Below are 12,825 nucleotides of genomic sequence, written 5' to 3'. Positions count from 1 at the left end.
TATTTATTCATGAGAGACACAGAGAGAGACAGACACAGAGAGAGACAGAGACAGAGAGGCAGAGACACAGGCAGAGGGAGAAGCAGGCTCCATGCGGGGAGCCTGATGTGGGACTCGATCCCGGGTCTCCAGGATCAGTCCCTGGACCGAAGGCGGTGCTAAACCGCTGAGCCACTCGGGCCGCCCTTCTTTGCCATTTTAAAAGGTTTTACCACTTATGTGTGTGTCCCTAAATAATAAAGTTTAGTTTTGGAACCACAGTGCATATCCTCTTTTGTGATATATTTGTGATTCATCTGTGTTGGTACACATAGATGTACTTTGTTCATTTTCATTGCTGTTAATATTCCATGGTGTGTGTGTGTGTGTGTGTGTGTGTGTGTACACACACACACACACACACACACACACACACCATAGTTATCTATTTTGCTGAGATGGTTTTGGATTATCATAAGTAAGTCTGTTATAAGAAGTTACCCCTGTGTATATTCAAGTTTCTTGTGGTTACATACCTGCCTATGGGATGTCTGGGTCTTGGGGTTTGTGCACCTTCAGCCTTACTAGTTAATTATGAACTGCTGAGATATACTAGTCGGTTCTAAGAGGGCTCTCTACTTCCTTTTCACCCTTACTCCTAGGATGTAGCCCTTCAGGATCCAAGACCAAAGCTTAAGGCTTGTTTTCCAGAGCCTCTACCTTCAGTAGACTTAGACTCCCAATTTTGATCTTATATCATTTTAAGCTATCAGGAACACTGCTCAGCTTCCTCTTTTGGATCAATAAATGGCTCCAGGGCAAAAGTGCCCCCAGACAGGTTTTGACTTTCTAGTTTTTGTCTCATGGATCTTAATTGGTACCACCTCATGATTCTGTTAGCTCTTTGTGACTCTTAAGAGCTTTTAAATATTATTTTTTCCAGTTTGTCTTCAATGAAGAGGTTTCTTCTGAATTTGCCCAGTCTACATTTTCTGAAAGAGGAAATTTGTCCCCATAGAGCTTTAGCTTTAATTATTTAAAATTTTTGAATTTGCTTACTTTTTGAAGCAGCTTAATCATTTATTGTAGTTCCTCTTCCCTGTAGCTGTTTTCAGGCTTGTCTTTTATTCTATGTCTTGCTTTCTTGTGTGCTTGGTAAGTTTTAAATGTGAGCTCTTTACTTTTTTTGGAGAATTCTTTATGGGTTATCTTTGAGGCCTAGGATGAATATGTATTCTTTCAGAGAAAATTGCATTTGCTTTTGTTGGTAACTTGGTGGGGAATGGGTGTGGGTGCATCAGTCCAGAAGCACTGCTTTAAACTGTAGCCATGATTTTGGTTCTTTAAGGCTACCCAGATAACATGATTTGGACTGTCTTGTGTTAACAGCTTTTTATAGTTGAAATTTTTATCTGCTCTTTTTCTTAGTCCCACAGCAACTCTTCTGTGGGATAGGAGGGGGAAAGGTAGAGAAGTCTGAGGAAAGAGCATCTCCTGTTTGACTACATACTTCAATGGCTTTCCCTTCTGTTTCCAAGGGAAGTACAGAAAATTGAGCCCAGACTGACTTGGTCCAGTACCTGCCATCAAGGCAAAAGCAGTGTTGTGCTCCATTTGACTCTCACAGTTTATGACTTCACTTAGATTTTATCCTATTAATAAAAAGTCTCAGTATCTTACCAGTTTTTCCATGATTTTTTCTTGTCTTGGTTCAATATTTTTAGTTATTTTCAATACAGGATTGATATACCTGGAAAGATATATTATCAGAAGCTGAGGTATTAGTTTCTGTCTTAACACAGAATATCATAAAAGGCTTTTTGAGGGGATCCCTGGGTGGCGCAGCGGTTTGGCGCCTGCCTTTGGACCAGGGCGCGATCCTGAAGACCTGGGATCGAGTCCCACGTCGGGCTCCTGGTGCATGGAGCCTGCTTCTCCCTCTGCCTGTGTCTCTCCCTCTCTCTCCCTCTCTCTGTGACTATCATAAATAAATAAAAATTTTTAAAAAAAAAAGGCTTTTTGATAATCTTCTAATGACTTTTAGACTTTCATAGTAAGTGAGAGGTCATTTATGAATTACTGAAGTTTTGCTGTTCTATAGTTTCAGTGTCATGACGGAAGAAAAAGTATCATACTGCTTTTGTTTTACTAAATTGATAATTTAAAAATATGTATGTTTGCTCATATCAAAGTAATTTCTGTTCAATCATGTATATATTGAGCTCAATATTTTACAGAAGAGTAGAAATACCATACATAATTGAAATGATGGTATAGAGTAAATTGAAGCATTTTCCCCCAAAGTGTTTTACACGGTAAATTGTTAGGATAGGATTTTTGTTTGTAATTGCCTTATTGTTACTCCTGAGAACTGATTCACTTTATATAATTTTCATGTTGAAAATGATACCCAATATTTGTCTTGCTCTTTTTCTCTTACTCCTGCTCTCCAGCGCATGCATGAGTGCATTTGTACACGTGTGCACACATGTGAAAACGTATTGGTTAGCATATAGGTTTTCCCATACTCCTTTCCCTTTTCTTTTTACAGAATATTAAATGAATACATCTGGTTTTTTATTTTTAAATCTTTTTGTTTATTTTTAATTAATTTATTTAAGAGAGGAAGAGTGGGAGGAGAGGCACAGAGAAAGGAAAAGGGAGGATCCATGCTGAGCATGGAGCCTGACACAGGGCTCAATCTCATGACCCTGCGATCATGACCTGAGCCAAATCAAGAATGGATGCTTACCTGAGTGATCCACCAGGTGCCCCCCAGTACATTTTTGTGTCACCTTACTTCCTCTAGTTTTTTTCAGCATTGTTTAAATTCAGGGTTCATGGGATAATCAAGCTATTCTTTTTCAGTAGCAAAGTGTAATGCATTGCTTTTTCATTACTCAGTTTTTATTTAGGAAATTATAAAAGTTAAAAAAGCTAGAAGAATAGTATGGTAAACTTCTCTATCCCCTTCAGCTAAATTCATCATTTGTTAACAACATTTCATAATATTCTCCCTCTCTCCCTTTGCCCTCATCTTTCCCATCCCATATACGTTTTTCTTTTTGCTGAGACATTTAAAAGTATATTGTATATTAAAAGACATCGCCCGTATACTTTAGTATATGTCTCTTATTTTTAAGATTTATTTATTTATGAGAGAGAGAGAGGCAGAGACACAGGAGGAGGGAGAAGCAGGCTCCATGCTGGGAGCCTGACGTGGGACTCGATCCCAGGACTCCAGGATCGTGCCCTGGGCCAAAGGCAGGCGCTAAACCACTGAGCCACCCAGGGATCCCCAGTATATGTCTCTTAAAAACAAGAATATTCTCTTGCATAACCTTCAGTACCTTTATTATACCCCAATAGTCTAGCATTGATACAGTAAAATGGTGTAATCCACAATCTGTATTTACATTTTTTCCATCTATACCCAGAAATGTTCCCCAAAATGTTCATTTCTCCCCCTGTGGGACCTAATTCATGATTATATGTTATGCTTGGTTGTCATGTCTCTGTGTCTTTAATCTAGAGCAAGGTCTAACAGACTTTTTCTTAAGGGATCAAATGGTAAATATTTTCAGCTTGGGGGAATCAACTGCACTTTGCAACTACTCCACTTTGTCATTGTAGTTAGAAAGCAGCCATAGACATTATGTAAATAGATGTGTACAGCTATGTTCTAATAACGCTTTATTTATAGAGGAGTGCCTGGGTGGCTCAAGTTAGTTGTGTCTGATGACTCTTGATTTTGGCTCATGTCATGGTCTCAGGGTTGTGAAATTGAGCTCCACACTGGGTGTGGAGCCTGCTTAAGATTCTTTCCTTCTTCCTCACTTCCATCTCAAAAAAAAAAAAAAAATCAAGAAACAAAAACCACTTTCTTTATAGAAACTGACTAAAGGTTGTAGACCTCTGATCTAGAATAGTTTGTTCTGTTTTTTAACTTTTATTTTTTAGTAGGCCCATTGTGGAGCCCATGGTGGGGCCTGAACCCATGACTCCCCAGATCAAGACCTTAGCTGAGATGGAGTTGGATGCTCAACCAACTAGGCCACCCGGTGCCGCTAGAATAGTTGTGTTTTTGTTTTAAGATTGATTGATTGATTTTAGAGAAAGAGAGCAGGAGGTAGGGGCAGAGGGAAAGAGGGAGAGAGTCTTAAACAGATTCTGCACAGCATAGGGCATAATCTCACGACCCAGAGATCATGACCTGAGCTGAAATCAAGAGTTAGATGCTTAATTGACTGGCCACCCAGAAGCCCCTATAGGAATATTTCACATTCACAGATGTGAACAAAGAATTCAAGAGGTCTTAGACAATGAAAGGTTGTGAAAATAACTTAGATGTAGAATTGAAGAGTATTTATATCTTACTTAGTCAAATATAATTTCATAATATAAATCTAAACGAGTCTTACTGTTGAAGACATGAGACCATGAAATTAACAATTCTTTGCCACAGGTAAGCCTACTATTTGTAGCCATAGATTTAACATTAGAAATAGATAACAAATAATTTTTGATAGATTTAATACAGAGTTGTCCTTGTGGGAATGCTGTAAATATACTTGCATCCACATAAAATTATATACATTTAAGAAAATCATTCTACAGATTACTTGGTTGAGTGAGTAGCAAAAGTGTGAAAGTAGCATGTTTTGCTGGAATTAAAGAGTTGCAGTATTTTTAGTGCTTGAATTTCCTTAAATATCTGTATGAACATCTGTGGTGATTGGGTGCTGTACTGCCGTCTTTTATTGGTTTGACTGAGACCACTATTTTTTCATATTGTGCCTTTATCACGATTCTGGTTTGACCCTTTATAGCCTGTAAAAGTCTATTTCCTTTTCTGTATAGCTTGTATATTAAATAAAAATTGAGACAATATCCTATTGGAGGTTTTAATTTCTTGGTTAAATATTCTCAGAGTCTTAATCATTCCTCACATCATATCTCTACAGTAAATGGCTGGTATGATCTTGACAAATTACTTAATCTGTGCCTTGGTTTCCTTATTTGTAAAATAGTGATAATGGTACCTATCTTGTAAATTTATGTGTTGTTATACTTAAAATACACTGTCTGGCTTATAGTATACATTCAGTAAATATTAGATACTATTGTTATTTCTGCTTACATACTTTGTTGTCCACCTTATCTCTTCATGAACCCATTTGTCTCTCTTAAAGCAGAGCTGAACACAGTAGCAGGTGTGATCTGACCAGCCTAGGAAGAGTACAGTTGTTATTTCCTCCATTAATTTGAATTAAAGTTGAAATTTTCTTTTTTTAATTCATCGTGGAGAATTTCAAACATACAAAAAAGTAGACAGACTGCTATGATGGACCTCACATACCTAATCTCTATCCCCAGTAACATGGCCAATCCTGTCCATTTGCTTCCATACAGTTTTCTCCTTCTCTGGTGTAATTGTAGCTCCCCTGTTATACATAAGGTCCATGCCTGATTGGCTTTGGTAATTATTAGGGCTTTTAGGATCATACCTTGTTCTCTTGTAAACAGTTACCAAATTAATGAACAAATGAATCTTGCCTTGACTGATGTTTGGATCAGTTTCTAGTAATTTGCTTTTGGAGGTGAAGTGGATGGGTAGGTGGGATCGAAAATAGATTTGTTTGTATCGTACTGCTTTTTTTTAGGTGTCACCTAGTTTTTTATTATTCCTTCCATTTTTGCATAGGAATACATGTGGTAATCTAACTGGTAAAATCTCTGAGTACTCTAGAAAATAATTCAAATTAGCTAGTCGAGAAGACTTGAGTTTACTATTTTCTTACAGTGTTTTCACTTATTCTGGACTATGTTTTACTAATATTTATTTTAGGACTTTAATTTAGTAATCATTTTATTTTGATTAAAGAGAAGCAAATAGAGTTTGAAGAGTTATACTTTGTCATCTCTGTTGGAATAATTTAAGTACAAATTGTAAAAATTGTTACAAGGTATTGGTTTCAGAGAGAGGCCCTTCTTCCCAGCGTCAGTAATTGACTATAGCACTTTTTTCAAGCTTGTGTTTACTTTTTCCAAAACTCTGTTCTTACTTGTTCGTTATTAATTGTTACTGTGCTTTCAGCACTTTGCTGAAAGTTTAATAGACTCATAGTCATTTTTATATTGATGATACAGAAGTATTTAACTCTTGCTTAAAACAGAGATCAGTCATAGTATAGAGACCCCATGACAAGTCTTTGGTTATTCACTAGTGGGGAAGAGGTTCTGGAGGTAAAGTATGGCGGTTAAGAGTACTGTAGAGAGTTTGGATAGGTTCTAGTACTCAGCTCACTACCATCACGCTAAGGCTGAGCCTCGGGGAGCCTGTCTCACGAAAACAGCCAGTATGGGCAGGGTTTGTACGCTCCATACACTTAACAGCAAATGGCCTCACGGAAGTGAGTTTAGACTTAACCTCTGTAACTTAATCCAGGAGTGACTTAGTTTGGTTCTTGCTTTCCAATTCAGTTCTGACTTTGAAATGAAGTATCTCTAGCTTGAGAGGAGTCTTACCCCCTTCAGTGTTATTAGTTCTTACTTTAATGTTTATCATAAACGTTTCAAGAACAAGAGTAAGTATGTTTTAGGCAGGGGGCTAGAGAAGTATCCTGATAAAGAATGCTACGTTGCAATTATGCCATGGCTGTGAACCTCAAAATTGTGTTGTCTTACCTTTGAGATTTCTGCTGGTTTGCTGACTTTTGAACTTAAAAGATTCACTATACTTTTTGATTGTGCAAGACATCGATCTATTCATTTGTTCATTCAGAAATATTGATCATCTCTATGCTGGGAAGTGTGCTGCACACGGGATGAACAAAACAATGAACTTCTCAGATGTGTTTGCCTTTATGGAGTTTACATTTACAGTCTAATTGGAAATGGAGTGAAATTTATTTGAAGCCATAAAGAAAAATTTTGTTTTACTTATACGACCTAACCACTAATTTTGAAGCCAACTTGGAATGAGTTGTTTTTTACTCTTTTTGCAAAGTGTATTTCAACAGTCAGGACTTTGGAGCTAACATATTCTCATATGTGTATTGGTATTTTAAAATAGACATTAGGCAGGACAATCTGAACAAAAAAGAGAGAAGAGATAGGAAGAGAATTAACTAGTATACATGTACCCTAGTGAGATTTCAGGATAATGACAGATAGTAGGTTTGTGTGGGTAAAAGTATTATGTTGTGCTAAACAGACCTTTGCAGGTAGGGAGTAAGTATCTTTAAGGCCTTTCTTCTTTAAGGATGTTCAATACTTAAGAATTGCTTGGAAAGTAAGCTTCCTGTAGAATGGAAGTATAATAGAGGATGAGAACCATGACACCTAAAATCATGTCTTAATTATTTGACAGTTTGCTGTAACTCTGAGCAAGAAAATGTACCTCGGATTCCTTATTCCAACAGAATACAACAGAGGGACTGAATTTGCTGATCCCTCCTAGTGCTAAAACCTTACGATTTTGTTTTATTTTTTTATTTAGCAGTTTCTTAATGACTTTGTTGGAAAGTCAAGATGCCTTCATATTTTCTGTACTTGTTCAGGTTCAAGAATTAAAAACTTAAGATGGAGAAATAAGGCTTTGCTTTCTCTAACTGATATTTTCTGACTAGGTACTTCGTAACTCAGGAAGACCTCATTTATTCCCAGTAATATGTTTTACTAAACTCTTTCAGGTAACTTTATAAAGACTGTGTGGCTTAATAGTAGATCATGGCTTGAACTCAGTTTTTATTTATTGTTGTTACTAGAAAATTTTAGTGAGGTATTTTTCTTTGTCTCTGTAGTTATCAGAGACTGTTACAGACGATTGCTGTACTCGAGGCTCAACGTTCTCAAGCAGTCCAGGACCTTGAAAGTTTAGGCAAACACCAGAAAGAAGCACTAAAAAATCCCATTGGATTTGTGGAGAAACTCCAGAAGAAGGTATATATTGAGTACTTTTTAAGATTTATTGAGATATATTTGGTAATAACTTGATTTATTCTTTTAATATGGATATATACTTTTTTAAGTCTCTAATTTTTTTCCACTTCTACAACTAACTATCCTGCCCCTACCCCCACCTCAACACACAAAATATACTCCAATGAAAATAGGTGGGAGCTCTAATTGGATATTTATTTTAGGAATTTGATGTTCCATTCACTAGCCATTTTTAGGATCTTTTCCTGTTACCTTTCCATCTTAGGTTAAAGGAAAAGAGGGTTTTCCTTCTTCTTTGACAAGTTCAGGATTAGTAAAGCAAAAAAGAAAAAGTACTTCAGGATTTATTAACTAGTTTAGTTTGAGGTACTTTTGTAACTCTCCACATAGTGTGATAAAAAATATTGGTGATGAAAACAACTGTTTTAAATATCTTTAAGGCTATAGTTGCCAAGTCCATGAGGAGGAAGTATAAATTTTACTTAATTTTGTAATGGCTTTTGCTTTGGTGTAAAAACTCCTTTTGATTTTCTCTTTTCCTTAAAGCAGAACTTGCGTATCTAACAATTAATGATTTGAAATTCACTCACATTTTTATAACTTTCTTGTATGTAAGTTGGATAATCTATATGTGCATTTATACTGTATATATCTTGAACCAGGGACTCAGTAATTGTTTAATAAATTTGAGAAGCACAATATTAACTAGCACTGTGTGAAAACATTAACACTGAAAAACTATGAAAAAAGGATCTTCTTATTCACCTTAAAAAAAAAAAAAACCAAAAAATTAGCCTGTAGAGTATACCAACTTTAGTATAGTTATTAGTTACCAGTTTTTAATGAGTTACAAAAGTGTTCTACCAATGTTGAGCGAACAGCCCTGCAGACTTTTTTCATTTAGTTGTATTATTATTTGGATTTTTCTAGCCATATTATTTACTTGGCAGTCATTACTTTTCTCTCCATGCTTTAGAACATTGAATATCATAATGAATATAGAACTTATATATTAATTTTTTAAAACTCCTAAACCTTATGGATCCTCTTCTTTGTACAGTGAGTTCACGTAGGTGTTTATTGATTCTGCATTGCCATTATTAATCATTTCTCTTTTTTTAGTATATTTTTTTATTGGAGTTTGATTTGCCAGCCTATAGAATAACACCCAGTGCTCATCCCGTCAAGTGCCCCCTCAGTGCCCGTCACCCAGTCACCCCATCCCCCCCCACCCACCTCCCCTTATTAAACATTTCTATTGCAAAAAGATATAGTACTTATAGTGGTTACTTAGAACTGATTCAACTAAAACAGATGGCTGTAGAAAAGTAAATATTAGTAAAAAAATTATTAACCTTGATCTTGCTTTTATTCATGTTCCCTAGTAGTCAGAAAGATGCAGTGAGGCTTATTTACTAGATTTGTATGTAGTTGGTTATTTGCCAGTTTTCCATTTCCAGGTTAATTTAGAACTGAATTTCTTTTCACTTTATCTCAGTAATAAAGATGTGATATTGACCATCTTAACAATTTTTAATCAAAATGCACAAAATTACATTAAATCCAGATACTTAGTAATCATGAAAGATTTAGATTCCTTGGAAAGAAATTTTTCTCCTGGATTTAATTTAGAAGTTTGAGTTTTCTGTGTGTGTGTGTGTGTGTGTGTGTGTGTGTGTTATGTATACAGATATTTTGACTTAGCGATGGAGTTATGTTCTGATAAACGCATTTTAAGTTGAAAATATCATAAGTCAAAATTTATTTAACATACCTAACCTACTGAACATCATAGCTTAACCTAATCTGAGGTTCCATAAAGGTTCTCAGAACACTTACATTAGCCTACAGTTGGGCAAAATCATCTAACACAAAGCCTATTTTATAATAAAGTATTGGATATCTCATGTAATTTACTAAATATGACATTGAAAGTTAAAAGGGGATGGTTGTGTATGGGTACAGAATAGCAGTCAGTGTATAGATTTTTTAGCCTTGTGATCCCATGGCTAACTGGGACCTATGGTTCGCTGCTATTGCCCAGCAGCGTGATATTGGACTACGTATCACTGCCTTGAGAAAAATTCAAAATTTGAAGTTGAATAGTTGTAAATTGGGTGCCATCTGTACTTAATTTGCCTATTTCTTTAGGTTTACTGTACTAGTTAAGTTGTTAACCTGTGATCTGTTTTAGTGGATATTTAAAAACTCCCAATTGAAATTAAGGAAACTTGTGGTATATATTGGTATATAGAATGCAAGGAACATTTATGGCTTGTAAGCTTCCTTTGGTATTACTGTCATTATTTTTAAAGACACTCTTTGTGAAAATTGAGCCTTAGATTAATTTGTATTATTATGATGATGGTGATAATGTAATATATCATAAGCAAAATAAAAATTAAGAATTCTCTGTAAACAGTCAAACTGGATTTTGCTTGCCAGTTTGACAGTTTATGACCTGATGTTTTTCTCAACATTTTACTATGGAAAATGTCAAGTACACAGAAGAATTGGAAGTATTGTATAGTTAACACACTCATATTCACCCTTAGATTCTATAATTAAAATTTTGCTATATTTGCTTTATCATGTGTGAATCAATCCTTCATCATTCCATCTTATTTCAAGAATGAATTTTAAAGTTGCAAAAATAAATAAATAAATAAATAAATAAATAAAGTTGCAGACATGAACACATTACACCAGAACACTTCAGAATGCATATCACTAATTAAAATTCTTTTTTAAAACATTTTTAAGGTGAGATTTCCATACAGTGAAATTTACAAGTTCTATTTGTACCATTCTGTGAGTTCTGACAAAAAACATACACCTCTGTAACCCAAATCCCTATCAAAAGATATTGATTATAATGATCTGGTTTTAATAATTATAACAACTAATGACTTCTCTAAAGGGGGTTGGTTAAGTAACTGAATTCCAAGTAGATTAAACATGTAGTTTTGATTCTCAGGGTGTCATAATTTTTTGTGTATGTGCTAAAAATTATATTGTGAAAATAATTCGTTGTTTTATGAGTAAGTCATGAACATGGGGGTACACTTAAAATGAATTCTATGTGTCAAGCCTCATCTTTTGCAATCGAACACCTTTCATACACTGTTATTAAAGATAGAAACCTTTCTTTGCTATTTATATTTAAAGTGTATTAGTGATAAAGCTCAGCTTTAGAGTTCTAAAAATAACACTTGTCTTATTAAATTCATTCTTCCTCTACTTTGCTATCACTTTACTACTTAATGTTTAGACTGTATTATCTTAAGTTTATTGGCTGTTGGATTCAAACAGTGATTAGAAATGTCCAGTTGATGATAACTTGGTTTTGGAGTCCTCTGAAAATTTGGCTTAGTAGATAATTTTTTGAATTAAATTTAGACTGCCATTTTGTTTTATTTTCTCTCAGGCTGATATAGGACTTCCGTATCCACAGAGAGTTGTTCAGTTGCCGGAGATTGTATGGGACCAATATACCAATAGCCTTGGGAACTTTGAAAGAGAATTTAAAAATCGTAAAAGACATACTAGGAGAGTTAAGTTAGTTTTCGATAAAGGTAAGAAATTAGATTGTAAAAATTTAAATAGAGAAGTATCTGGCAGTCTTGCTTTAATAATCCTATACATGGTCTTCTTTTTAGTAGGTTTACCTGCTAGACCAAAAAGTCCTTTAGATCCTAAGAAGGATGGAGAGTCCCTTTCATATTCTATGTTGCCTTTGAGTGATGGTCCTGAAGGCTCAAACAGTCGTCCTCAGGTAAACAATATAAAGCTTTGGAGCAGGAAAATTTGAACTGTAGACAAAATATTTTAACATTTCCTGGTTTGTATTCTTAAAATTTAAGCAGTATTTTACTGATGATAGTGGGGACATGAACTTTAGAGTTAAGAGAAACCTGGATTGGAATCCCAGCTCTATCGCTTACTAGCTGTGGAATGTCAGATGTCATTTATATTAAAGCCTCCAAGGGATGCCTGGGTGGCTCAGTGATTGAGTGTCTGCCTTTGGCTCCGGTTGTGATCCTGGGGTCCAGGGATCGAGTCCTGCATCAGGCTCCCTGTAGGGAGCCTATCTCTCCCTCTGCCTGTGTTTCTGTCTGTCTCTCTCTGTCTCTCTCATGAATAAATAAAATCTTTTTAAAAAAGCCTCCGAGCTGAAGTTTCCTTTTATATGAAATATTAATATTACCTGTGTTGTAGAGTTATGTGAGGATTAAATGAGTAGTACATGTAACATGTCCAGTACTGTGTATGACATGTACCCTTTATTCTAAAAATAACAGATTCGTGCAGTGTAATTTAACCAGGATTTGACTCCTGGCCTTGCCACTAGTAGTTAGATGAACCTCAATAGACATGTGGGTTCAGAATGGAAAAGTAACATTTCCTTTTCTTTCAAATGAAGTTGCTGTCCTCTGTATTACAGGGTTGCTAGGAATATAAAACCAAATAAAATAAAGGAACGTGAAAACTTGTTGTGAACAATAAAATTATACATTAAATAAGTTTACTTCAATATTTTGAAATTAATAAAAAATTCCACAATATGTATATTACTTAGCTATATCAAATGGTAGTCTTTATTATTTTTGACAAAAGCACTGTTTTATATGCAGATGATAAGAGGACGCCTTTGTGATGATACCAAACCTGAAACATTCAATCAGCTGTGGACTGTGGAAGAACAGGTAATATTTCTAAATTGTGTGTTTAAAAAAAGGCTCAGATTAGAGTCAGTATTAGACACTATTAATTATGTATTATTTATACAATATAAAATGTATATTGTATATGATCCCTCTTAACCACGAATTTAAAATACTAACTTATTTCTGTATACTTCTTTTTGCACTCTTAAGAATTTTGGATTTTGAGAATATATGA

General features: G+C 35.0%; 1 protein-coding gene across 4 annotated transcripts in view; it reads left to right on the top strand.

Moving 5' to 3' along the window:
- The window catches only part of ZZZ3 (zinc finger ZZ-type containing 3), a 103,287-nt gene that overhangs the window by 72,134 nt on the left and 18,328 nt on the right, over positions 1 to 12,825 (top strand). For 3 of the 4 annotated variants that reach the window (XM_055340983.1, XM_055340984.1, XM_055340986.1), the window contains 4 exons: positions 7,785 to 7,923; positions 11,351 to 11,498; positions 11,583 to 11,698; positions 12,558 to 12,629. In XM_055340983.1, the coding sequence (XP_055196958.1) occupies positions 7,785 to 7,923; positions 11,351 to 11,498; positions 11,583 to 11,698; positions 12,558 to 12,629 (475 nt within the window). The remainder of the gene's footprint in view (positions 1 to 7,784; positions 7,924 to 11,350; positions 11,499 to 11,582; positions 11,699 to 12,557; positions 12,630 to 12,825) is intronic. The other variant, XM_055340985.1, reaches the window with a different exon arrangement.

The sequence above is a fragment of the Nyctereutes procyonoides genome, unplaced genomic scaffold (genome assembly GCF_905146905.1).
Source record: "Nyctereutes procyonoides isolate TBG_1078 unplaced genomic scaffold, NYPRO_anot_genome, whole genome shotgun sequence".
NCBI classification, from domain to species: domain Eukaryota; kingdom Metazoa; phylum Chordata; class Mammalia; order Carnivora; family Canidae; genus Nyctereutes; species Nyctereutes procyonoides.
The sequence above is the reverse complement of the archived record's forward strand: the minus strand, read 5'-3'. Positions and strand labels throughout refer to the sequence as shown.